Source organism: Rhodnius prolixus, unplaced genomic scaffold (genome assembly GCF_049639745.1).
Source record: "Rhodnius prolixus isolate KJV_2025 unplaced genomic scaffold, Rpr scaffold_4, whole genome shotgun sequence".
NCBI lineage: Eukaryota > Metazoa > Arthropoda > Insecta > Hemiptera > Reduviidae > Rhodnius > Rhodnius prolixus.
Genome location: NW_027411614.1, coordinates 39424648 through 39451958, shown reverse-complemented (window position 1 = coordinate 39451958; position 27311 = coordinate 39424648). Strand labels below are relative to the sequence as shown.

Below are 27311 nucleotides of genomic sequence, written 5' to 3'. Positions count from 1 at the left end.
TGTCATACTCTTTTTGCTAGATCCTGTATTGTACAAGGTAAAACTCACCAAAAACACAAGAGGAGGACTTCCTATTAGCGCAATAGCTGCAGACAATTTCCTTTTGTTCCCACCAGACAAAGTTCCAGATAATTTATTTGAATAATAACCTAATCCCATTTGTTGTATGGTGATATCAACTCTCTGTAAGAATTCAAGGAGTATACAAGGCTAATAAACTTGAAGAGCCCTAAATTTTACTGAAAGAAGTTAGTTTACGTACCTTATTTAAAACAAAAGATGGTATGTTTTTGATTCTACCATACAATATTAAATGTTCTCTTGGTGTCAGTAACGGATCCAGTGCATCAAATTGAGGACAATAACCCAAAATAGAATGCACTTTAGACAATTTCTTTACGACGCTGTAGCCTCCAATAGTAGCATCTCCAGATGTCACTCTAGTTGCTCCAGTTAACATCTGATCAACAATAATTACTTATCAGACGGCACCTTCCTTTGTCAAAGCGAAGGACTTAAAAAATTAGTAATTAAAGCTTATATCTTCCACATGTCACTTTCGTTCGTATCTTCTATCTAAGAATAAGAATAATAACAATAATAATAATAATAAGGAAGGGATTAGCTATGAGGTTAGCATACTGGACTCCCACGCGGAGGTCCCGGGTTCGAATCCAGCAGCTGACCCTTAGATTTTCTCTTCCTAGGAGCTTCTTACAGCTCACAGTGTTGTCTGTAACGAGAGAACACTGTCCGGAGGCCGGCAGTGCACTGGAAAAAGCTCCGGGCGCTAATAACCTCAGCTGTTGATGCGCCAAAAAAAAAAAAATAAAAAAAAAATAATAATAATAATATGTATCGCTCGCATCCCATAAGATGATCAAACTTCAGCCAAAAATAAAACAAAATTTTGAGAAGTTTAAACATTTTCGAGCTGCACCTGGAATAAAGTCCAGAACCGCTCACTATCAGCCTCTAGAAGAACGTGATTATACTGCCTCTAATTAAAAAAATAATAAAAAGTGCTCGATCTGTACCTTAAACGTAGTAGTTTTGCCAGCTCCATTGATTCCTAACAATCCAAAACATTCTCCTTCTTTTACACCAACATTAATGCGTTTAACTGAAGGTACTTGATTGTATTTGTACACCTAGACATGGAGAATAAAGAAAGGTTTTATAAATGCTGTAATTTTGTTGAATTAATGGCAAAGAATAATCAAAATACCTTTGTAAGATCTTTAATAACCATAATATCACCATCCAAATCTCCTCTGTGAATCCGTTCCTTTTCAGCTGCTACATCGTCTTCTTCATCACCGTCAATATCTTTAATAGCAGAGCACTGTAAATAAAAAAAATAGATAAAATTTGATCTAAAAAAAAAAAATCATAAATAAATAGTTGTTAATGGTTCATCTCACATTAAGCAGAAATTGTAAAGACAGAAGCCTTGCAAAAACAAGCCATTTAGGCTGCATCTATGGCAGGACTTGCTGAGCGGGCTAACTAACCGAAGTAATGATCGAAGTTTATGTGCAAAATACATAATATCTCATTACAGAACGAAAAGTGCATACAAACAAACACACTTTCACTATTTAATCTTAAAAATTTGTATGTGCCAACATTGATTTATCTATAGTAAGCTAAAGTGTAATATAAAAATTGGAAAAATAAAAAATATTTTTAAACAAAAATCAAAACGAGCAACCTTCATTGAAGACTTCGTGGACATTTAAATAGGAACTATGAAAAATTTAAAATCTTCTTCAAATTTCTTAAAAATAAAAAGTAATACTGTTTTTAAAAGAAAACAAAAATCATTTTTCATTTCTCATTTGGTCTAATAAGTTTACAAAAAGGTATTTCCACTGCGAAATTGTATAATTAGGTATGAAGATGACCAGTTTCGGTCAAAAAGTAACTAAATATAAAGAAATTGTGACTAATAAAAACAAGTTGAGACTAATTTAATAGGAAGATTTTATTGTTGAAGTTGGCCTGTAAGAAAAGTAGAAAATAGTTTGGAAAAAGGTAATAACCAGTTCAAAAAGTATTGCTTAATTATACCTGTACTTATAGTCATTTGTTCTGTTTCAATAGTTACCATTTCTTACCTTTCCCCATAATAATAATAAGAATAATAAAAGTTCCAACACCTTTCTTGTATGTATGTCTGTTTCTGTAGCAGAATATTTCGGAATTATAGAACACGGAACATGGTGAAGAACTGCAGTGCAGATGTTAGTAAGCAAGAAAGCTTGTATCCGATAAAAATAGCCGACCGACTACACCTATTATTTCTGCAGAAACTTAATGCGGGTTCAGTACGCTTATCAAAATGCGTTCATTATAAAATTGAAATTAATTAAGCGCTTAAAAGAGCGCTTTCTCCCGGTTTGTTTGATTATTTATAGCGTTCAGGAAGTCTATAAAGACATATTAAAAATAATATTAAACATAAGCAGTAAATTCAATGCCGAATACTTGAGGCAAAAAGCAAATTGAATTTTCCAAAATGGAAGTGGTGCAATATAGTGTTTAGAGTAGAAAGACGATTTACAATTAACAAACAATAATGACATCACGCTGTTTTCTTTACCTTGCAGAAAGCATAGAAATCGAACCTACTCATACCCTTATAATAAATGATGAAAATTTTAATGCCAATTGATCGAAAAATTTATTTACAGATATCAGAATATTTTGCATAAAATTTCTGCGTCTAATTTTCTTAATAATTACATTATTAAAGCTAGAATGTAACACAGTCCAGTTCATAAGCTTTTTACAAATCCTGTAAATGATTGTTTCCACTAAAAATAAGAAGAACCACTGCAAAAAAAAAATAAATTAAATTAAAAGTAACGTAACACTGATCATGAATAGGTTCATACAAGATGAACAACTTTGCATTGGTTGTAATAGTTTTACAAATAAGTACTCTCGTACTCTGAAAAATCATTGTAAAAATAAACTGAAAACGGGGGTAATCTAGGAACATAATATCCTGTCGTCGCTCAATAATTTTTAATATGCTCACTTCGTCGAATGCATTTTCCATCAACTTAGAAACTAACTTCAGAAAATTTGAGCCTTTGGCCATTTAGAGCTTGGTCGTCGGCAAACAGCAACAAATAGACCGCTTCATGTACGAAGGGGACTACCACCTTTTTAAATATGTGTTCATCGCCTGTGTCTCAGTTTTTTTATATGTATTCTGGGGAGTAGCCAATGTTTTCGCCATCTTGATAGTTTCTTAATATTAAGAGCAGTTGACACCAACGATTCCACTGCTTTCTACAAATTACCAAGCAGCACTGAATCGAACATCTTTCCAAAGTCCTCAAACATTAGACGAACGTCCAAACTTTTGACACGCAATATACTTGTTCAAAGGCCATGAAATTTTATTGCAAATACAGATTAATAATAATTAGAAACGTGTATATCGCATAAAAATAAAAAATGTACGCTAAAATTTATGAATCCTAGTCAAGAAATCAATAGACCATGGTTTTAGTACTTCAAATGATCGAATTTATCTTTGGTAAGTTTAATATTTGGTTAGACTAATTATCTCAAGAATTTCAAAGAGACTTTGTACAACACATTCTTAAAAAATTATCTGGAGGAAGGGTATGCTTTTTATTGGTGGATTAGTTAGATGTTATTTTGAAATATTACAGTAACGTTCACAAAAAATGTTTTTTATATTCATTAACCCTTAAGTTAGTTAGTGTTATTTGACTTCCTCGCACTGCAATGTTGTTAAATGCGTTTCAAATATATGGTATGGTTCATGGAGTCCTGCATAAACCAAAAATCAAGTTGCATAGCACATACAAAATTAATTAAAACTATCAGAGCATTTTATGTTAATCTATTTTGAAGTTAAAATCGTGTTTTTTTCGAAAAATTCCGAACTTACACAACTAATAACGTACTTTCCTAGGTTACAGAGGATATGTTTCAATTTAAACCACATTTTCGAATTCAGTATTAAATTTCTTCTAACATAATTCAGCTTTGGTTATTTACTGTTACTTGTTCATTTAAATATTGCTATAAATAGAGGAAAAAAACATGGAAGAACAAGCTGTTTTGCGGCAATCAGTATAGCTTAATAAACTATTGTTTCCAGTAGTTTTTTTAATGGCATCTTGTTTAAATAAATTGCTTAATCACTTTAAATTCCTCGATTATGGCTCAATAAAAATCATAGTAAATGTCATTATACTCGTACTTCAATAAATAGAAACTTCAGTTAAGATAACCACAACAAAATCTATAATTACCTTTGTCCAATGGGTGATCCAAGTAAAAAGTCCAAACTCAATGGCCAAGTTAAAAAGGAAGAATATGTTGCCCAATACAAACATGCAGAGCAAAGGTTTCCCCAGCAGATTCCACTCAAATATATTCGACTTGTATTCAATGTCTAGTTAAATTGGAAAATATCAAGCACATTAAAATTGTAACACTCTCATGTTAATAATAGTTGGTGAAAATATAAGAAAATAATCAGAATACATTATGCGAAAATATAAATGTATGCGATTCTACTTCAAAATATTAAACCTAAACGTGGGTAACAGACTCGGGACTTGTGTAGGTGTAATGGTAAGCCCCGCTTGAAAAATGTAATAAACAAGACTTATCATATGTAAATAACCTACCTAAATTTAATAAAGAGGCTGCTGCTAAGTGATTCTGAGCTAAATCCAAGATGCCACTTCCAAGACAATAATGTGGAAAAATTAAAAATACTTCTTTAATAATGCGATGTACAGCCTTTAATTCCTGCAAATAAAAATTATCTATTATTAATTTTTTTATAGAATTCTTTTTTTTATTGGTCTTTTGAATTAATGCACATTAGTCATTTATTGTCTACGGTGCGAAAAACAGCAATAAATGAGAAAAATGTAGCGTTTACTAAATTACTTTATGGTGAGTGTTATGTGATAAGTTAGTTCAAGAAGATAATGCACTTCTCTTAAAACATATTTCAATGTTCTCTTTTCACACATTAGTTCTTGTAATGTATGTGGTCCTACGGCTACTACAGCCCCCCAAAAAACTATACTGAACTTCTTAGTGCTTTGAATTCTTTAGCTCTAACGCGCTAGGAAAGATGACTATCGAGAACCGCTAGATACTTCAAGTCTCGTCCGTCACATAATTTTCTTAAAGGGACAATCGTTACCTCAAAGTATTTGTTATATATACCTGTATATATCTCTTCAACTAACAGTCGGATCCGATGTGCGTTAAGCTCAGCAAATCTTTAACATCTAAACCTATCCTTAGGTTGTCTGCCTTAGCAGAAAGATGAGAACATATCTTGTCAAAACCCTTATGTCTTGGTTTTTCATAATAATAATAATATTCTAAATTTATGAAACATGTTCTCTGTTCCTAGAGGCCACTAGTGTCAGAAAGTAGACTCGATTAATCAAATCAAGGATTTTGTTTTGCAATTTATCTAAAATATTCAAACATCCAAGATCATTCCTTTTCATAAGATTTTATTTAAGATTAAGTTCCCAATGAACTCAAGTCTTTTCAACCAAGTCTTTTCCCAATTTAAGAAAAGCCTTGTTTTTTTATTCTAGTTGTTTAAAATCGGTCAGGATAGTGTTCTCGCGTTACAGATAACACTGTCCGCCATCGATCAGTCAGCAGAAAAAGGCTGAAAAGGTAGAAACTCGAATCCTCGATATCCATAAGGAGTCCAGTGTACTAACTTCTAAACTAATCACTTAATACTTCAATCAGTCCTTTTTAATTTTAAAGAGGAATAATAAAACGATATAAAATTATGTTTATTGAAGCTATCACATTATTTAGACCGCACTTAGCAATTTTTTCGAAACTTGTCGCCAAAAGTTGTTAATTAGAACGTGGGTACATCAAAATTGGAAACCATTTTGTGCTTCAAAAGAAATGTCTCTAACAATTACAAAAATTATTACATTACCTCATCTTCAAAAGCTCCTAATACAAAAGTAGTAACCGTTGTTACGATCCCTATAAACATATTCGCACATGCAAGCCCCACAAATGCTGAACTGGGTATAGTAAAAACATAGCTTAGTAGGTACATCAAAGGGATGCAAGACCACCTACAAAACAAAAAGATTATGCTAATTTAAGTACATCCAATGAAAATAACAAACAAAAACAGAGAGGAAAAAATACCCATAAAGTAGAAAGAGGAGTATGACTCCTGGTAAATTGGTTGGTGAAATGTATGACTGCTCATTAAAGATGACAAAAATTAAAATACACAAAAATGCTGATACTGCGTAAGCTACCTGTAAAAATGAAATGGCCAATTAACCTTAATAGAAATTTTAAATTGTGCTATATGAACTTTCTTAGAAGTCTCCGCACTTACAATGTCCCAAATAAACTCTTCAATCCAAAAGATTAGACGATTCACACCAGATACTAAAAGCAAATGCTTTGAATGTGATACTCTCTCTTCTATTAGGTACAATGTAAAAGATGCAGGCACAAAACTGAGGGCAAATATAATAGATATAGAGTGAAGAATTGATACAACACCCTGTCGTCTGAAAAAAAGAAGCAAAGAATGAATACGACGCGCTGAAAATTTGAACAAAAAAGTAATAAAACGTTATAAATTTATAATTTACATAATCTCTATATTCATCTGTTTTTGTGTGAAGTTCATGGGATGATTTATCGTTCGAATACCATATTCACTAATTTCATCTTGAGATTTATTTAATGAATCAAGAGTGGCGCGAAGGATTACATTATTAATTGCATTCATGTATGCCACAGATGACAGCCATCCTTTATTATTAAACCACACCTGCAAAATAAAAACTAAGGATAATAGTGCAATAGCACAAAATTAGCAAAGAGAGAAAGAAAAACAAAACTGTAAAAATAAATACAAATCGAATTAAAAGTTACAAAGAAAAAAGTTATAGTTATTGTGTTATAGAACCAGAAGAATTTGCCTAAATTATGGCAATTCAGGGTGAATTTCCAACCCGTAGTTAAAAAGATAGTAAGTAGTATCTAGTAATATATAAACTGGAATAAATCCTGCCAACATTCAAGCTACATTGAGAAGTTAGAGTAGTTCAATATTTGACCAATTTACTGATTCTAATAACTGACTAACTCTAGTTTTTAAACGTCTGCAGTAAAATATTACTGTCAAAAAGGCTGTCAAAAATACAATAATAATTGACGCAGTTTATTTGCACCGAAGGGAGATATTTTTTCGAATCCAGGTAGTTAAAAGATATATACAAAGCTATATATAAAACAATTTAATTTTGTTTCAAAACTCACTTTTATATTGTTTTTTGTTGAAGGGGTGTACATATTTGGAAACATAGATATTAAATTAACAATGTTTGGAAAGATGTTCCTGGTTGGTTTACCAAACCTCTCTTTCATGTACATAATTGCAGAAAGATTGAGATTTGGTACAGTTGCATTAGCTGCTATTGTATAACCACCTAATCTAAAAAAACGAAATAAAATCAATTAAAATAGAAAACGTAAGTATTCCAATTTAAAATTGAATATTTCAGTAAAAATCAGTAAAAACCTGTGCATAGTGTATTTTGGCCAAGTATTTATAATCCAATCTGGTACATTTTCGCCAGTCATATTATAAAAGATGTCATCAGAAACTATCTAAAATTGAAAAAGAAGTTATATTTAAAACTTAAAAAATTTTTTAAAGCGCAGGTCTGAAAAAGTCCAGAAATTTATGTTTTATTTAGTAAGAAGATAATCAATTCTCAACAATGAAATTATTTTGAATACCGTAGATGCGTTTACAAGAAAAGCGATAGGTTTAATTACCGAGAGAATTTATAAAACAAACTTTGCAAGTTCGAAATGAAGTAAATGAGGTAAAAATAGTAAATATAATTGAATAGCAATTCGCTTAAGGGATGATGGTAATAAAAATAAATAAATTAATAATAATAGTAATAATAATAATAATAATAATAATAAGGGGAGGGATTAGCTATGTGGTTAGCGTACTCGATTCCCACGCGGAGGTCCCGGGTTTGAATCCAGCTGCTAACCCTTAGATTTTCTCTTCCTATGAGCTTCTTACAGCTCACTGTCCGGTGATGGACAGTGTTGTCTGTAACGAGAGAACACTGTCCGGAGGCCGGCAGTGCACTGGAAAAAGCTCCGGGCGCTAATAACCTCAGCTGTTTATGCGCTAAAAAAAAAAAAATAATAATAATAATTGCTAGATCAAAGAAGACAACAGTTTTATGCTTAAAAAAAATGAAATGAAATAAAAATAAAAATAAATCAAGAGAATATATCAATAGAGAATCAGAACACAAGAAAACACAGAAAAGAGGATATCGAGTGAAAGCGGTTCAGGATTTTAAATTTTCCTCTCCATATTAGCCAAATATCAATCTCTGTGCTGTTTTCAGCTTCTTAAAGACTGAAAATTCTGCCAAATAAAAGGAAGAATATTTTGTAAAGCATTAAACTCGGTATAACTTTTAATGGGACGGCAAAACACCTTAAAGACACATCTAAAAAAAAATAAAATAAATAATGCATCAGGAGTGGGCTTCAAGTAACGGGCAGACCGAACATTCACAAAAGAAAGAGATTTCAAAATAAGGAAGATTAAAATATGTAGAGAACAAAGACTCCTCTGGCACGTCATCTGAAGAGAATGCCTCAAGAAAGGGAAGATTACCGAGGCAAGTCTACAATTAGCAAAACGAGGAAGTCCTAATAAAACTAGTCAGAATAGCATGAAAGAAAGCAGCATTGTCAATCATCAAGTCATGGCCTTCAGAAATTTAGATCACGGAACTCACTGGATGGTGGAACGCTTAAAAAAAATAAAAAATCTCCGTAATATTAAATTAATGTAAACTAACTTTATACGAGGGAGGAGGAGGATCATCTATGTTCTTTGGGCACACTTGTCCTCCAGAAGCACAAGAACAACGTGGAATTGGAACGTTTGGCCCTCTACCTTTTTTGAAGGTGACAAGTTTATTGCATTCAGGATTTCTGAAATTTGGTAAATAAAATTTTTAATAATAGATTTAACTCATTCTAATTAATTTCTTAAAATAAAATAAAAACAATACTTACCTTTCACCATTAATTTTCAAACATTTTGCACCAATTCCGTAATGTCCTAATGCGTTTGAAACATAACGATAGGCCCAGTCATCATCAGACGAGTGTGCAGATGCCGATTGTTTCGATGCATTATTGTCAAAAAACATATATCTAGGAGCTGAATATTGCCATATATCTAGCTCTAATGGTGGCCTTTCTTCTAGTTTTGGAAGAATCGTCGTAACTATCAACGACATGCAAATAAATAATGCTGGTAACACCAACTGTGGGGAAAAGAAATTACAACAAGGAATAAATGAATAAATTAAATGTTAATTAGAACTAAATTTGAAAAAAAAAAACTGTAAAGAAATAAAGTTGAACCTTTAACTAGTGATTGTTTTCTTTAATGAATTTAAATGAAAATTTAAATTCTATTTTTCGTTCTGCTAAAAAGGTATCTCGGAAATTTCGAGTTGGCAGATATTTTGCACTATCTCTTATTTGGCAAGACTATAAAAATTAGTGGAGGTGAAAATTTTGGATTGTATTCAATTATATTGAATCGTTGAACAATTCAATTGTTGATTTCAAGGTTCAGGCAAAAGAAGACATACTATGATGTATGATCCATGATTCTGCAACTTAAGCTTCCCCCTCTTAAACTATACTAGAGATATAACAAATTCGCCAAAACGTCAATATTTATTTTCTAACCGAACCTCGATTTACAAATATCGACTTACAAATAAACAAATGTGTTTAAGAGTGAGAAGGCCTGCTACTTTGAAACCAGTAATTATAACACATCGCTGGAATACTTGCAACTATCCAGAACAGAACGGACAAAATATTTTAGAAAAGTCAACTTAATATAATGTTAAACACTAACCTCAGAAAATAAACCTTTTTTATTTCTTACAGTATGATAAAATCTCTTAGTATGCAAAGCAAAAAATTGTCTCCAGAACTTGTGTGAAGAACGTTTTTGGTCAACCTTTTCTTCAACAATTGGGATTTGTGAATCTACAAAAACAATGTTCAATAACTCCTCCAAAAATAAAAAACAAATAATAGAAGTGGAAATCAGCAATGCATACAAATAATGCAATTTCATGCAGTTAGAAAAGTGGTATTCGAATGTGATTCTAAATAAGCAAAAATTAAAGGACAGGAAGCACATTATTACAAAACAAGTGGCAGCCTGATAGAAACTGAAGCGATAGACTGAAGAAAATAATCACTCTTACAACTTTATTAAGTTTCCTTAAAAACAACTATAAACTTTGAATTAGCGTCTTCGAATTGACCAACATTACTTGATAGAAAGAAATTAGAAATGAATTTCTCTTTAACCTTGAAAACATATTGCAATTAGCAAAATCTAACCGACTACACTTGAAATTCTACAAAGAAACGCTACTTTTTTGTGTTAGAAATTGAATCAAAAAGATTTCCTTAAAAATAGCCTCATAAAAAAAATATTCATAAAAAAGAAAGAAATAGAAACAAGCATGCAGCATCTTAAGCAAAGGACTCACACTTGACATTGGCACCATTCATATTGACAAACTTTTCTTTCTGTGCTGAAAATCATACAATGATTAGAAAATAAAATAAAAACAAAACTAAAATCTTCAGATAAAATACTGGTGAGGTAACATTCAAATATTATTCAAATTCTTATTTTCAGTGACTTCAAGTGAAAAACTTTCTTCAAACATAAATTTAGAATAAATTATGTTACAAACACATTATATATATATTTTTTTTAATGATTTAAGGCGCGTCAACATCTAAGGTTATTGGCGCCCGGAGCTTTTTTCAGTGCACTGCTGGCCTCCGGACAGTGTTCTCTCGTTACAGACAACACTGTCCATCACCGGACAGTGAGCTGCAAGAAGCGCCTAGGAAGAGAAAATCTAAGGGTCAGCTGATTATATTATTAAAATACTTTTTGCTAGAACTAATTTAATTAAAAAAGTCATGATGGATCATTATCAGACACTGTTTCATCAACCGATTATGTTTACCGAAATTTGCCCTCTACAAAAAATTATTACGAAATCTTATTCTTGTACTCTTCCAAATACCAATATCAAGATTGAAATGAAATTCTGTGATATCTGTTTTTAGTTTTTCTGATGAGCAGATACGACAGATAGACAGAAACGGAATGAAATGAACTTGGTCAACATTATCGGTAAATTAAATCCTTCAGAAAGCGACTACTTGAATTATATAACTCTACTCAGCCAATACTTTAAAAGTTTTTTTTGTGAAAAAATGTAGGGGACACAAAAAATGTAGAAGACACGAAGACTGTAAACTTAAAAGGCTGTAGTGTTTTATTTTCTTTTATACTAACATTCTTTAAAATATTTTCCAAATTTGGCTCATATCTGGAAATTTGGCTAATATCTGGAAATTAAATTATTCAATTTTTTTAGTTTATTAAAAGTTCTGTTTCGTGACTTAAGATTAATTAAAAGCAAATTTAAACTACTACTATTAGAATAGAGAAAAATATTCTCATAAAATTGGAGATTTATCCACGAATTTTTAATATACTCGACTTCCACATATCAGAAATAACCAATGATATAAGCTTACGTGATATCAGTTCCTTGGCAATGACAGTATTTGGCGTTTCACGTTTCCTGTGTATTATTTGCTTGAAAGACAAATACTTAAGTCCTGGAAACAATTCACACGTGCACCAGAACATCACAATAAGCAACAATGAACAAGGATAGAAGAAATTTACAAGTAACAATAAAATAATTACTTTTTCGTTCTACTTTTAAGTCTTGCAAAACTCCAGTACCTTCTTCAGCCACACGAATAAATATCTGGAAATTAAATTATTCAATTTTTTTGGTTTATTAAAATTTCTAAAGACAAATTTAATAAAACAATGGATTAAGACCTACTTCTTCAAGAGAGGTGTCAGATATTCCATAAGAAACAATTTTATATTTAGAAAGATTAACATCTAATGAATTACAGAGTGCACTTAAACGAGAAATATCTTTTTCTGGCAAAACATACAGTACTTCATTTCCAATGTGTTCCAAAAATTCAGCTGATGACACCGACCGCTGTATAAGTTTTGTTAAATCTAGAAATAAATTATTATCTTGTATAATAAATTTCCTAACAAGACAAATAAATATCACTGATTTTAACTTCATTTTCAACCAAATAAACGAAGTATATATTATTAATAAATTTTTTTTTTAATGATTCAAGGCGCGTCAACATCAGAAGTTATTTTTAGCGTACTGCCGGCCTCCGGACAGTGTTCTCTCGTTACAAACAACCCTGTCCAACACCGGACTGAGAGCAGCTGGATTCGAACCCAGGACCTCCGCGTGGGAAACAATACGCTAACGGCACAGCTAATCCCTTCTCTTATTTATTATTACTATTATTATTATTGTTATTATTATGATTAAGAACTTTACAACGAACTGCCACGAATAACTAAAAGAGATAAAATGTATATAAACATACGCTCGACTTCGTGACCGGCGGCCATGCAGTGATAGATAGGCCCTTTAGGCTTTAGGGAGTACTACTGATTCTCTCGAAAGCCGTCGTCAGGCATATACATAGTCGCACGGCCAACGGCGCCTTAAACGTTTAGGAGGATTCTGGGAAGAATTGAGGCTGAGAGAGCTTGGATAAGTGGTTTTGAATGAAAGTATAGTTGGGAATGAAATTTTAGGTAACGGAGTTTTTTTTTTGGCAAAAACACGAAGGAAATTTTTAAGACGGTATTAATAGTTAGGTTTGAGAAATAAAAGGGAGCAGGTTTTCGTAAGGATTGAATGCTATGGAGGTTTGTGCGTTTGGCTTCGGAGTAAAAGGTTGAGGCGGAACAGAAAGGGGAAGCAGAATGTCCGAGTATTTGGGTAAATTTGGGGGTGGTGTATGGTGGATGTAGCATGTCAAATGCTTTGCTGCATAGATTTAGATACTAGTTCAATGTTCTTGTCTATCTGTTTAGAAGTCTTCAGGGTAAAGTTAAATTTAAGTTTTTGACTCAAACAGACACAAAATACTCGTACGTCCTGCTCAACATCTCCGTAAATGAGAGATTGACTAGGGGGGTGGTTTTAGGATGAAGGTCAGCGTCAGGATAACAGGGCTGTAATCGGAGGATATGGTCGTGGAGAACAAAAGCATCTGTGGTAAGAGCAGTGAAGTTTGAACATATAAAAAAAAATCGAGGAAATCTAGACGTTTGCGGTGAGAAGTAGGCCAATAAGTAGGTTGAGAAGGATATAGATTAATAGATTTAATTCAGATAGGTAGGGAGGTAGTTTATAAGAAAGCGTTTCTAAAATCAATCAATTTCATCAATTTCTTCTAAGTTAGGCCAAGACAAATAAAAGCAATGAATAATTTAAAATATAAAACTTTAATACCTATAGTCTTAATTAAAGTCACTAAATAAATAAATAAGGAGCGAGAGAGAACGCGAAAAATTACTTACCTTTTACTTTGTCGCTGCCAGCTGATTTGTTTTCTTGCATTTCTTCAATATCGCCTATTCCTAATAAAATTGCAAAAATTATTGAGAATTTTCATTATTTTTGAAAAGTTTGGACTATTTTTCTTTTTTTAAAGAGCGGTCAAGTAATTAAAAAAGGTTGGTTTTAATTCCCAATAATTTCTCTTTCCTAATAGAAGATTACATTAAAATTAAATATATTACTTTTTATTCAGAAATTATGCAACAGTGGTAATCATACTTTTATAGATGTTTATAAAGCATGGATTTGTTTAAGATGAAACATGAAGAAAACTCAGTCTTCAGTGTGACTGCAAATGATTTAGATATAGGTTAACATCTGAATACTTAGAGAAATATAAAGTATTAGCCTTGAACTTTATCATGAAGGGATGAGGGAAACAACACTTTTCTATGGAATTTATACGGAAGCGATCTTAATCTAAAGCACAGATTTTAGTAAGCAAAAAATAAAAAAATAATGGTACTAGAGACAAGTGATTAATTCTAATAACAATACCCATTTAGCAACAAATTTTAGAATAATAAGATCCTGAGAAGATCCACACTATATCTCTCAGTTCTTAGAACAATTTACAAATATAAGAATTAGTAAAAAAAAATCCTTACAAAACTAATTTATATATTTTTAACGGAAGCTAAATTATATGTTTTACCTTCCACGCTGGAATTGTTAGGGCTCTTCTTCTGATTTCCTTCAACCTTTGAAAACAAGCACAAGAGCTAATGTTACAGAATAAATTTATTCTAACGTAAAAATGTGAAAACCATATTTTAAAACAATCAGTAAGAAAGTAGGGCTTAAATGTTAGGCTTTCTTTTAATAATTGCTTTACTTCTTGAATGTATTCCAGAATAAACCCGATATTGAAAATGTAGCAATCCCAAGAAACAGTAACAAATTAAAAAGGATACCTGTCCTTTAGACGGAGCGTTCAATGTATAAGATGCTCTTTCAATAGTTAAATGGTAACCGAATCCAAACGTCCTCTTTAGAAATAAGCTAGTACCACAGCAGATAAGTTTTCCATTGGCAATTATGGCGATTCTATCTCCCAGTAAATCCGCTTCATCCATGTAATGCGTAGTTAATATCACGGTTTTACCTATAATTTGTAATTGAAAAGAGCATTATTAAGGTTAAAAAACAAACAAAAATGGGATTTACTAATATACCTCTTTTATATTTGATGAGAAGTTCCCAGATAGATCTTCTGGAATATGGATCAACGCCAGAGGTTGGTTCATCCAAAATTATAGTTCTATATATTTTAAAAATTCAATAAATCTTACAACTTAATATCATAACATCAAACTTACTCACTAAATAAAACAATTTCAGAACTATTACCTGGAACCGCCAATAAATGCTACGGCTACAGAAAGTTTGCGCTGCATTCCACCTGAAAGTGTTGAAGACAAAGCATCACGTTTATGTGGCAACCCTAAGTCCACTAACATTTCTTCAATTTCATTTTTAATCATTTCGGCTTTTCTCGAGCTACCACCTCTTAACATCCCATAAAACCATAGATGTTCTTCTACGGTTAATCTTCAACAGAATGTTAGAATTACAATGCAAGAGATATGAATTTGTTTAAGAACATTTTTTAAAAAAACTTACAAAAAGCAAATCAGATTTTTTTTTAATCTAAATAAAATACTACCTATTAAAGAGAACATTATGCTGAGGACACATTCCCAAATTGTTTCGCACTTTATTCATATCAGTCCGAATATCAAACCCATTTATTACAGCTGTACCACTGGTGGGCGGAAAGAGCCCAGTTAACAATGAGCTAAAAGAAAATATCAAAATAACATATGAATCTATAAATAATAAAGGAGAAAGAAACAATTGCCTTGAGTATCTTCATGATGAACATTTTTTCCTTCGGCTGGGCCAACTAATTTCATCATGCTATAATATTCTCTAACTGGGTAGAGTAAATGTTATTGATATTTACTGTAGCTATAATAATACATATTATAAGTGGTTCGAAGGTAAAAAAAGAGAACAAAATTTGGTAAAAGTACAGGATATTCTTGTAGGGAAATCTTTCTAATTTTCAGCAGATCGCATTTTTGTTAAACATTAAATAAATCTAAATCGAAAATTTTCAATAAACAATTAATGTGAGATAACTGCCTTACATTGTGGTAGTTTTGCCAGCACCATTGTGACCAAGAAATGAAGTGATTTGCCCTTCATAAAACTTTATAGATATATCATTAACTGCCACTTTACCATTTCTAAAAACTTTTCTGAGGCTATTAACAATCACACCTGCGTTCAAATCAGTTGGATCTTTTTCAAAATTTACATTACTAGCATTTTCTGAAAGAGGATGGATATATTTGTACTAAAACAAATATTTTAAGATTAATTTATAAATTATTGTTTAAAAGAAAATTACCTCTAACGCTTTCATTATCTGCAAACACTTTTGTAACTTCTTTTCCTGACCAATAAGAAAGTGTAAAAGGAAAATACCATGGTCTTGGAATTCCATACTGCCCTATAAATAAAATAAAATTTTTTTGTATTATGTTAAATCGATTGAATGCAAAATAATAAGGATATGCTAACTAACCAGGGAAAACAGCTTCTATATACCATGTTAGAACAAGGTAGATTACGAAGTCAACTATTGACATATACATCACTGAAACTAAATTAAATTCGTCATTATATATAGGGCTTCGTTGAATATTATCCCACTGCATGCCAACTCCCTGCTCTTCATAAAATGCTATATAGGATGCACCAACGCCCAAAGCAACGTTTGCCGAGAGACTCTGCAATCCAGTACTTATACATATTTAACAACATATGGAGTTACAAAAACTAAATTGAGATTAATGTTAAGTAATTTATAAGATTCCAAACAACTTATAAAAAAATAGTAACAATGCGAATGAAGAAATAAAAATTGTTGAACTATAAACTCACCAAAAGAGTCTTGTGAAGCGGTGTAAGATATGCCATCCATCTGACTAGAAAGGGATATGGAAGATAGAATATAAAGAAAATTATACCCGCACAAGCTGCAGCAAGATTGGCTTTAGAAAAGAATACTGATATCAAAAATGCTTGAGCAATTGTAGCTAAAGCGTAGCAAAATAGAAAGAGGTACAGCACAAATGGATCACTGTTGATCAAAACTTTACCATACTGTAAACATTTATAAAAAATTATTAAGAAATAGCTTCTTCAAAAAAATGTGCTTCAACTAACAATAAAGCAGTACTTACGACAAGAATTAAGACAAGCGCCACTAATGTAACGCTCATAGGAATAAGGCTATCCACAAACCAACCAATCCAATGTATACCATTTCCTAATCCCATTACTCGCATAGTTTCTTTCAATCTTTGTTCCTTTTCGTAAACAATGCTTTTGACAATCATGGCACAAGAATAAGACCATGATAACACCATAAATAATGGAAACGTCCTTGATATTGCCATTATAAATCTAAATATACAAAACAAAATGCATTTTATTTTGTTACGCAAGTCTTGCTAAACTTAACATTCTATTCTAATAACAGAAATAACTTTATGTATACATAAAAAATAAATTACTAACTCGTCACTAATATAACAGGGATAAGGGAATTGTTGGAAAATAATTCCAGGTAAATCCCTTCGCCCTGTTTGTTCACTAATAATGCTATGGTCAATCAAATCTTGAAGATATGCAAAACCGTAAGTTATGTATTTAAGATCGATTATTGGTCTTCTTCTTGGTTCAATGCTCATAAGCCTATCCTGAATGTATTCTGTGTTATCCACACGCTCTGTGTTCATTCTATAAAAAATAACCAATAAGTCAATTACATCTTATATTATCTTCAAAACAAATTTAAGTAAAAGAGAAAATGTGTCTCTTTTTCAATACCTTATCTTGTAAGTAGTGAGCGGAGAAAGTTTATCCCAACCAGGAGATTCAAATTGGACTAAAGCCCACAGTTTATTGAAATAAATTAATCGCATCGCTTCGTTTTCTGCTTCTTCTGTGCTATTATAACCACGAATTTTATTCTGTTCATAGCACTAAAATATACAAGGAATAAAAAAAGATAAAAATTTAAATGACTTTTGATAAAATTCATTTCTAAAATGAGGTTAAAGTAAATGAAACCAACGCGGATCCCAGCGAAGACATACGATTACATTCCATTTTTGTTTTTGTAAAAAAATGTATTTAATATTTAGTGTGGTCGATATAAAAAAACCAGTTTTTTCTTTAAAAATGTTGCTAGTATAAATGATGATTTTTGGCTCAATAAATGTAATGACTGTTCGGTTAAAAAGAGATGCTTAATATTAAATCTTGTATGAAAACTGGGGATCTAAGAATTATTAACAATGAAGACAATTTTTAAACACACCGCAACACATTAATATTAAAAATATTTTAAATACGTTGTTAAAAATATTTATGCACATTAACAATAAGGTTAAGCATAAAATTTTAAGGTAAATTGATTTGTGAACAAATTAAAAAAAGGAAACGTTTTGATTGGGTAGAAGTCAGCAAATAGGAAGATTGGTTTCATACGACCGTGTGGGGATGCTTACGATGAATCAGAAAGCATTATAACTAAATTGTTATCGGTTCACTTTATAAGTGTAAACAGTTAAGTGCTGCATTAAAATATGGCAACCAGAAGTAATCTATTTCCACATTTACCTATTATGAAAATCGGACATTATACTTTAGGAGAAACTTTAGGTGTAGGTTCTTTTGGCAAAGTTAAAATTGGCTCTCATCAACTAACAAATCATGAAGTGGCTGTAAAAATTCTTAACAGAGAGAAAATAAAAAGTTTCGAACTAACTAGTAATGTAAGACGAGAAATTCAACATCTCAAACATTTTCGGCACCCACACATTATTAAATTATATCAAGTAATCAGCACTGCAAGTGATATATTTATGATCATGGAATATGCTCCTGGAGGTGACATTTTTGACTATATTATAAAAAAAGGTAAATTGGAGGAGAAGGAAGCGCGCAGATTGTTTCAGCAAATAATTTCCGGTATAGATTACTGTCACCGTCATATGATTGTACATCGTGATCTAAAACCAGAAAATCTTTTATTGGATAGAAACTTGAATGTGAAGATTGCTGATTTTGGATTTTCAAATATGATGCACGATGGAGAATTTTTGCGTACAAGTTGTGGTTCTCCAAACTACGCAGCACCAGAAGTTATTATTGGCAAACTGTATGCAGGTCCTGAGGTGGATATCTGGTCTTGTGGCGTGATTCTCTACGCTTTACTTAGTGGCAAACTACCTTTTGACGATGAACATGTGCCTATTCTTTTTAAAAAGATAACTTGTGGTTATTTTCATGTTCCCAAATATTTGGATAAGTGCGCAGTTTCTCTTGTACAACGTATGTTACACGTAAATCCCCTGATGAGAGCATCAATTGATGAAATTAAAAATCACAAATGGTTTCAACAAGATTTGCCCTCGAATTTGTTTCCTCTTCCCAATGAAAATCTAGAAGCTGTCGATCTAGAAGCAGTCATAGAAGTTTGTTTAAAGTTTGGTGTGCAGGTAAATGAAGTTAATGACGCGCTTTTGAATGGAGATCCTCATGATGAACTAGCTATAGCCTATCACCTCATTGTAGACAACAAAGCAATAACAGATGATGAATTCAGTCCATCTATACAGACAATCAGTCAAAATCCAATCCTTAATTTGGATTCTGAGTTTAACTTCAACAAAGGTTTGGAAAAAGACGTAAATAAACTAACTGCTAATAAAGGTGAATGGCACCTTGGAATACGGTCTCAAAGCAAACCTTGGGAAATTATGAATGAATTATTTAAAGCAATGAAGTCACTAGATTTTGAATGGAAATTAGTGGACTCATATCACGTTCATGTAAGGACAAAGAAGCCTAACACCAAAGATAAGTATATTGTAATTTCATTACAACTCTATCAAATAGATAAAAAATACAATCTTATAGACTTTAAAAGTATATCCAGTGATCTAGAAATACCACCTGTTACACACGAAATCGAAAATCGTCAAACTTCAACTCATTACACAATGGGTTTTCTTCAAATGTGTGCTTCTTTAATCGCACATCTAATGCAGTAGATTTTTACATAATACTTTAAAAATCAATAAGTTAATGTATTTTATTATTATATAAAACTAACATTGCAAAAAATAAACACTATACCTCCAAAAACTGTGAAATTATTCCTAAACCCTCCGGTATTGGATTGGCTCCAGGCTGTGGTTGTTTAGGCATTGGACCTTCAGGAATTTCTGAACCTGGCGTTTTAGTAGATGTCATGTTTAAACTGTAAACAATTGTCTAATTCAAATTTACGAAGTAAAGCTTAATTAAAAAATTATCAATTATATGTAATTAATTATTTTTATATATAGCACTTTTTAAACCAATTAAATTGAATATCAGTGTATTGAACAAATTTGTCAGATCAGTACATTTTGTCGATGTGATAGAAATATAAATGGAAATTCTCAGCACCAAAATGATTAATCAACCTCTGATGGATATCCAAAACTTGTCAGGAATATAAATAGTGCGGGTAAGAAGGATATAATCATTGATGTTTCCAGCAGTCCGGCCCATCTACACTTTCAACATACACATTATAGGAGTAGTTCAATTATGCATGTCATGTACAAATCTATTATTTCACAGAAACTGGATTTACAAATATTTATAAATGTCTCATATAAAAAATGAAAGACGTACTATGGAGATAGATATGTAATTTAAATTTTACCAATTTTAAGTGAAATTCTAAAAACCGTTCTGAAAGAAAAACCATTCATCATTACATAATAAAGTAACTAGGCAGAACGAACTTTGACATCGAAAATGAAATGATAAGGTGATTTTGTTTTCATTTCCGATTGCTCAGAGATGAAATAAACACAGGTTCTCCCTGATTTTTTTTTTTTTTTTTTTTTTTAAGGAGATACTCAAAAAACATTATGTAATAAATACAAAAATCTGAATCCTATTTTATTAAAAAATAAATATACTCTCACTTTTTTGCAGTCCTGCGCAGAAGAACCAAATAATTATTCAAATCCATGGTAATGTTAGAATATTCTGGGTTCAAAAACTTTTGACCTGCGGATGAATTTAGGAATTCCTGAAATATTTATGTCATATAATCATTGTAACTGAAACTATATCATAAATGATTGAAAAAAAAAACTTATAATACAATAATCTAATTCAGAATAATAGATATACCTGAATTGAACGAAGATTAGTCATATAAGTGCTAGGTACATCTCTATTTAATGGAAAAGTTTGATTGGCCCATATTTCTAGCAAATTTTTCAGCAAGATCATGGATTCAAAGGATTCATTGACACGCTTCATAATTCTTTCTGTGGCGGGTGTTACTGGGGTGAACAAAATTCTTCCACTAAATATAAGGAATATATTTTATACATTTATCTTTTAAATCTTAATATTGTTTCAAACAATGACACTGCCACCTACACAATAAATGGCTTTATGATTCTCCACAGAAACATCAAACCGCTGTCATTTTCTATGGTGAAAAACAATTCATTGCAATCAGGAGACACTTCAGGATCATATTGATACTTTATAATAGACCTGTTTCTAAACTGATCCTGTAAAGAATCAAATCTGAAACAACGGATAACAAAACATTTATAACAAGAATACACAAAGTTAATTTTTATTACGTTTCACTCATTCTTCAACGCCCAACTAATTATTTAAATTTGCCACTACACCTACTAACAATTTAAGAAAGGTGATTTACTTTGCCTGATTTTAGTAAAAACTACAAGATCTGTGTAATTTTTTTTTTTCGGCTCCAACTGAACAAATTTTTAATATTTCTTTGGGGCTAATAATAATTTAAAAAAACGATTATATTGCAGTTCAATAATTTATTGATCAATTAACGGAAAAAAATAGTGAACATTAAAATTGAACCAAATGTGTTTTCTTTTCAGTTATGAGTGAGGTAAAAAAGGTAATGAAGACAATCATTAAAAGATGAAGTCCAATTTACGTTGTTTTTAAAGAACATGTAAATACTGAAAAGAGAGGTAGTGCAGTTAACAAAAAAAAAAATAAGTTTTCTAAAACTAATCGTATAGAACATATTCAATCGCCGAGAGAACTACTGGTGGAAATCGAACCAAGAAGCTAACATAGAAATGATTTAAGCTGAAGGCAGCCTCAAAACCTCAATGCGTTTCTCCAATACAATCAGGTCTTTTTTAACAAAAAAATCCTTCGAGAGGAAAATCTAAGCTATCTCAATTTTAACTAAGATCAATCATCTAGAGTGAAAGTATTATTACAGTTAAATCCACTATCTGGAATGCAACATATAAAAGCATGAAAGCTATAGATGAAAAAAGTTCTTAGTTTTCTGCATATGTGTAAGATCTAAAGAAATAAGAAGCAAAACTTTGTACAGTTAACTGAAGTTATTCTCCAGCTCTAATGGAGCTGGTGCACATTTCTCTTAATATTTATTCCTAGAATCACTTATATTTTACTCATTTCGAGTAATATTATTTTATGAAAAAATAAATAAATAAATAAAAATACCTTGTAGCCTGCCCACCATCACTCAAGAAATCCTTAATTGCATTATTTGTACGATTGCCGCACATAAACTTTAATATTAATGATGTAGCTTCTTCAAATTGAGTAATATTTATGGACATCATTTTATTTTCTAAATTTTGATAATCAAGTATTCCTCTTGATACACTGACAAAGTAATAGATGTATTAATAAAAAAAATATATATATATAAATGAATCTGGAAGATATTATTTCTTACACATTTTTTTGGATTGATGAAATGGAGGCAATCAATTGATTCCACTCTTTCCAACTAATATAATTATCTAAATTTTGTTGTAAGTAATATCTCAACTGCAAAAATTAAGGTATAAATGTACATGTAGCTCATGTCACAGTTTTTACTAAACAAAATAGGTTCTATGGGAATCTTTGGTCTTTCTCTTACTGCATTTCTCAATTTCAAATCTTCATCAAACATGGAATATTTGCTGAACACAATTACCATTAAGTTTATTCGAAACAAAGCATTATTCCAATTAGTGCTCATAAATAATATAAATGAGATATTAAAACATTGCTGGATGTTTTCTCGAAACAAATTATATTACATTGTTTACTTATTAACAATTTCTTATTTCAAAAGATTTTCCTGAATCATTGATTGAACTAGTCTTCTACTGGACAGTAGATTTATTCTCTAAATTAAAACAATACTTCCGGATAATATGGCACAACTGCATGCAAAATGCTGCAGTTTTGTAAGTGAGCCCTTTATGCGGAGAACTGAATTTCACGCAAATTTAATGTAAACAGAAAATTAATAAATCGGAATTGGAAAAAGAGAAAAACACTAGAATGACACATTTAAGTAAATGACATTTTTTCTTTTTTTTAATATACCTGATATTTGGTATCTGAATTCTCTAAGTCATCGATTAACAAATTTCTTAAAGTAACTAATTGTTCATTGTTCAGCTCACAAAAATCATTTAAGAATGATTCATCTTCGTGGAATTCATTGCACATTTCTAGTCTTGAACTATTGTATATTAAGGAGAGAGGACCCTAAAAATAAATTTGTTTTTAACTAAATAGGTAACAAATTTAAATTTAAAACAATATTATCTTGAAATGAGTATTTTCATACATTTTTAAAATTTCCATTGGTAATATTATAATTTATAAACTGTTCCAAACTGTCTGCTGAAATATTTAAATTATTTTCCAATATTTTGGCGTTTAGTTCATCAGGATTTTTAAGCAATTGCCTTAGGTTTATTGAATCTGGAAAAATAAACAAATTCCTACACGGGACAAGGCCATTCTTGGGGTTGTATTATTCAGCAACATGTGAGCAATCAATAGACTGGATATCGGTCATTAATAATTACAATATATCTTTTGCATATTTGGGTATTTACTAATACCTACTTTGCTGAGTATTCTCTAATTTGAGGGTATTTATTATTTCTGTTAGTTTTTGAGCATTGACCGTTGATGTTTGCGAAGCTTTTCTAATAGAGTCCATTTCATTGCTAATATTAAAGATTTTCTTTAGATTATGGTACAGTTCCATCGTTCTAAAATGAAAACAAAACATTAAAAAATTAAAAATAAAAAAAAACTGAATTCAAACTTCTAATAAATAACAAATGATAAAGTCAATAAAGTAATTATTAACTAACCCTGAGGAGGTCAAGTTCCCAGTTCTAACTGCAGCATCATTTTCATTGAAATAGCAAGTATTATTATAAGTGCAAATGAAACTTTGTAAAAATGGTAGGAAACCTGCAGATGGTAAAGCTTTTTGTGTGAAATGACCTGTACAAAAAATATTTTTATTACATAACTAATTAATTTATCAGTATAATGATTTAAATGTACTTCAGGGTTAAAAAATGCTTTTGCGAATTGCGATATTAATAAGAGCTATAATATTAGTTATTATAACTTTATTAACTATAGTAATAATTATAATATTTTAATGATGTTAATAATAAAATTTGATTATTTAATATTAAAATATGTTTCAAATTGTCCGAAGTTGTTTTTTTCGGTAATGGCTTTAACCAAAGAAAGTTTTTTCAAGGATTCCACAAACTTTCATAAGAGCAGCTTCATTTGGCTCAAAGAGCTGAATACTACGTGTAAAACTGAATAGAGCTACGAATTGTACCGAAATGTGGAGCATCAAAAACATCTTAGCGAAAGTACTTTTAATTGTAACCGTTTCTAGAATGAATATTCACCTGAAGCTCAAATGCCTATTCATTTTAGATACCTTATCGCACCTTCTTTATGAAGAGGCCTCAGCCCTGTCGGCTGATTTGAGCTAATTTATTATTTGGTTATTTTGTGTATTCACTTAATGTATTTGTGTATGTATAGCTCAATAAATGGCTTATTCATTTATTAATCGCATCTGATTTGGTAAGTTAGTGTACTGGTGGATTTCAGTATTTCGTTACTTTTCAAAAATGGCATCTAGGATTCTTTTTCAATAAGCTTCCTGCTCTAAAAATATAGGTATTTGAGCCTTCTGTGAATAATCATTCTACAAATGGTTTCAATTAAAAGACTATCCGCTAAAAAACTTGTGTTCATTTTTGCTAAATTTGGAAGTGGGCTGGGTTGGAAATATGGCCAAGAGGAAGGAACTTCGCTTCACCTGCTCGGTGGATGCGTGGATGCACGCTAACGATTTTATGTTTAGCGCCCCCAATTTTAGGTCGAACTAGGGTGAAATTCTCGCTCGCCCTACAGTGATATATGTTTTAAATGATAAGTGCCAATGTGATCATTAGGGATACAACGGGCCCAATCGAGCCTACGTGCTATATATTCCTAATCTTATAAGACATATCTTGAAACTTTTCCATCTTAATGATGCGCCACTCCATAAAAATGTACGGATATATTACTACTTAAGGCCATTTATAGATGGAGTTCTAAGAGTTCTAAGAAAAAAGTAAATATCATTGTATAGAACAAATATCCGGATTTTTCCTTTAGAAAAATGTGACTGGAAAACTGCTACACGGTTTTCCTCTAAATCTCGCGTATTGCCTATTTAATTAATTTATTTTAATTTGACGTAAGTTTTTTATTAAAAACTTTTTTTTTGAAAAAATATTTCTGTAGAACTTTAGGAAAAACGAGAATTGGTTTTTGATGAATTGTAAAGCAATGACAAAGAAGAAAAGAAATCAATCAATCAAACTTTTGGCTAAACATGTTTCCAGGAAAAATATATTAAAATATTCTGGAGAAGATGGCGTTAATGATAATAGGCCTTCTTTGAATGTGACGTTACAAAATAATGACGGCCTCTCATCATCCATACAACACTAATAAGAATTAAATAGCAAACTCCAATAACACGATAACTCTGCTAATATTCAAAATACTAAAGAAGCTTCGAAAGAAGAATTTAAATGGCTGATTTGCTAAGCTCAAGAGGCCAAAAACAAGGAAAAAAATTATTTAACTCAACAGGATAGATTTAAATAAACAATTTTTGAAGAGCAAAAAAAAAAAAAAGTGTTCATCTTATTCCGAGATGATAAAAAAAGTTGTGTACAGGTAAAAAAAGAAGACTATACGTCAAAATGACTATTACTTTTGATTTTGTCAAAAAGAGTAACATCTAATCTGGTTCGACCCTGAAATTAATTACATTAATACACAGACCAACCACTACTACAATTACAAAATATTATTAAATGGATAAAACACAAATATTTTGAAGTTGTTAAGCCTGACGATTAATTTTTCTTAATAACATTATTTGTTTGCGATATTAGTGCACGTGCACCTGAGTGCAAGTGGGTAATTTTTATTATGACACACCTCAATATAGGTCTTAAGTACACTTAAAAATTACGTTTTTAACAATTATAATGCAGAGCACTTCAAGTCTTTAACTTCAAAAATAAATTATACAAATAGAAGTTTACGCATTATTTTGTAAATAAAAAACAGCAATTTTTGTACAAATTGTAACTGATGTATGAATATTGGAAGTTTCTCATAAATAATGAATTATCACTGTTATTATTAGAAAAAAATTAATTTTGGGCCTCTAATAGAGACAATTTTATTGTTAAACACGATATATCAATATTATTTGCCCACAGGCGACCGATCGGACAAAGGATTAGAGTGGGAAACAATATTATAATTATTCTCTAAAATGAAGGTCAAAAACTACATCTTACAGTACTAGCAAGTCATTGAGCGGTTCCAAACCGCCGAGGAACTGTTTCCTCATTGATGTTGCTATTGACAACGTAAAGGAAAAGCAATTCTTGATAAAATGTGTAACTTTTACTGTTCAAAAATGTAGAATATATTTAATTAACAGTGTAATGCTGCAAAAAGGTACACTGAGAAATAAAAAGTATTTTTATATTAACCACTTACATTCATGTACTTCTTTTCTCAAGCCTCTCGAACGAACCCACATTAAAATTAGGAAAAGCATTAGCGGCCACAGTAATTCAATAAACAATCTCACCTATAATAATAAACACAAATTATTAATGTTGATCTTTCTAACACCAATGTTTATTAATGCACGGTTACATTGTTTTACATACTTTTTGTCTTTTTCGCAAAATGACATTTTTCCAAAGAATTAATCTTAATTGTAAGCAATAAGGCATGATTTCTAAATGTTTTGACTTAGTCAATGAAATACTTTTAAATAAGAATGACTACTAATTATTAATCACAATTGTTTGAAACTAATACTTATCACTTGATTGATTAGTATATGTTGATACATAATAAATACATAATTCTCCTGCAACATCGTTCATTTATATGAACTATTTTTTATTTCTTCCATTCAAAAAAATTCACTCAATTTCTCTTATCAAATGATTAGTACACATTATTGTTCAGATGACTATAACTTAATTCAAATTCTTCAGAAAATGTTTTTTTAAATTACAACTTGCCCCAAAATATTGTAGTCTAGATTATTAAAAAAAAAAATGTAGACAGCAGCTGGCGTTGTTTTACCCGCAACAGCCTAATGTCAACTAC

General features: G+C 31.0%; 1 protein-coding gene and 1 pseudogene across 7 annotated transcripts in view; one reads left to right on the top strand and one right to left on the bottom strand.

The window, feature by feature from the left end:
- Window positions 1–27311, bottom strand: part of LOC141456258 (phospholipid-transporting ATPase ABCA1-like) — a 33545-nt gene that overhangs the window by 5408 nt on the left and 826 nt on the right. Inside the window, exons 1-45 of one of the 7 annotated variants that reach the window (XM_074132058.1) lie at window positions 26861–27295; window positions 26685–26778; window positions 23948–24083; window positions 23694–23842; window positions 23410–23546; window positions 23163–23327; window positions 22519–22613; window positions 22281–22445; window positions 21186–21338; window positions 20931–21108; window positions 20720–20826; window positions 19875–19998; window positions 17559–17713; window positions 17247–17468; window positions 16910–17132; window positions 16608–16829; window positions 16249–16453; window positions 16072–16173; window positions 15809–15992; window positions 15322–15453; window positions 15006–15206; window positions 14831–14916; window positions 14570–14760; window positions 14311–14356; window positions 13616–13675; window positions 12048–12235; window positions 11903–11966; window positions 11728–11811; window positions 10656–10700; window positions 10007–10140; window positions 9145–9398; window positions 8925–9060; window positions 7604–7692; window positions 7342–7516; window positions 6669–6850; window positions 6407–6584; window positions 6208–6323; window positions 5987–6131; window positions 4683–4806; window positions 4302–4444; window positions 2641–2838; window positions 1229–1345; window positions 1038–1151; window positions 263–460; window positions 49–183 (exon numbers count right to left, since the gene is read on the bottom strand). In XM_074132058.1, the coding sequence (XP_073988159.1) occupies window positions 49–183; window positions 263–460; window positions 1038–1151; window positions 1229–1345; window positions 2641–2838; window positions 4302–4444; window positions 4683–4806; window positions 5987–6131; window positions 6208–6323; window positions 6407–6584; window positions 6669–6850; window positions 7342–7516; window positions 7604–7692; window positions 8925–9060; window positions 9145–9398; window positions 10007–10140; window positions 10656–10700; window positions 11728–11811; window positions 11903–11966; window positions 12048–12235; window positions 13616–13675; window positions 14311–14356; window positions 14570–14760; window positions 14831–14916; window positions 15006–15206; window positions 15322–15453; window positions 15809–15992; window positions 16072–16173; window positions 16249–16453; window positions 16608–16829; window positions 16910–17132; window positions 17247–17468; window positions 17559–17713; window positions 19875–19998; window positions 20720–20826; window positions 20931–21108; window positions 21186–21338; window positions 22281–22445; window positions 22519–22613; window positions 23163–23327; window positions 23410–23546; window positions 23694–23842; window positions 23948–24083; window positions 26685–26778; window positions 26861–26926 (6417 nt within the window). In that variant the 5' untranslated portion in view covers window positions 26927–27295. Of the gene's footprint in view, window positions 1–48; window positions 184–262; window positions 461–1037; window positions 1152–1228; window positions 1346–2640; window positions 2839–4301; window positions 4445–4682; window positions 4807–5986; window positions 6132–6207; window positions 6324–6406; window positions 6585–6668; window positions 6851–7341; window positions 7517–7603; window positions 7693–8924; window positions 9061–9144; window positions 9399–10006; window positions 10141–10655; window positions 10701–11727; window positions 11812–11902; window positions 11967–12047; window positions 12236–13615; window positions 13676–14310; window positions 14357–14569; window positions 14761–14830; window positions 14917–15005; window positions 15207–15321; window positions 15454–15808; window positions 15993–16071; window positions 16174–16248; window positions 16454–16607; window positions 16830–16909; window positions 17133–17246; window positions 17469–17558; window positions 17714–19874; window positions 19999–20719; window positions 20827–20930; window positions 21109–21185; window positions 21339–22280; window positions 22446–22518; window positions 22614–23162; window positions 23328–23409; window positions 23547–23693; window positions 23843–23947; window positions 24084–26684; window positions 26779–26860; window positions 27296–27311 lie in introns of those variants that run through there. The other 6 variants (XM_074132056.1, XM_074132060.1, XM_074132059.1 and 3 more) reach the window with 6 other exon arrangements.
- Window positions 18279–19874, top strand: LOC141456267 (5'-AMP-activated protein kinase catalytic subunit alpha-2 pseudogene; annotated as a pseudogene).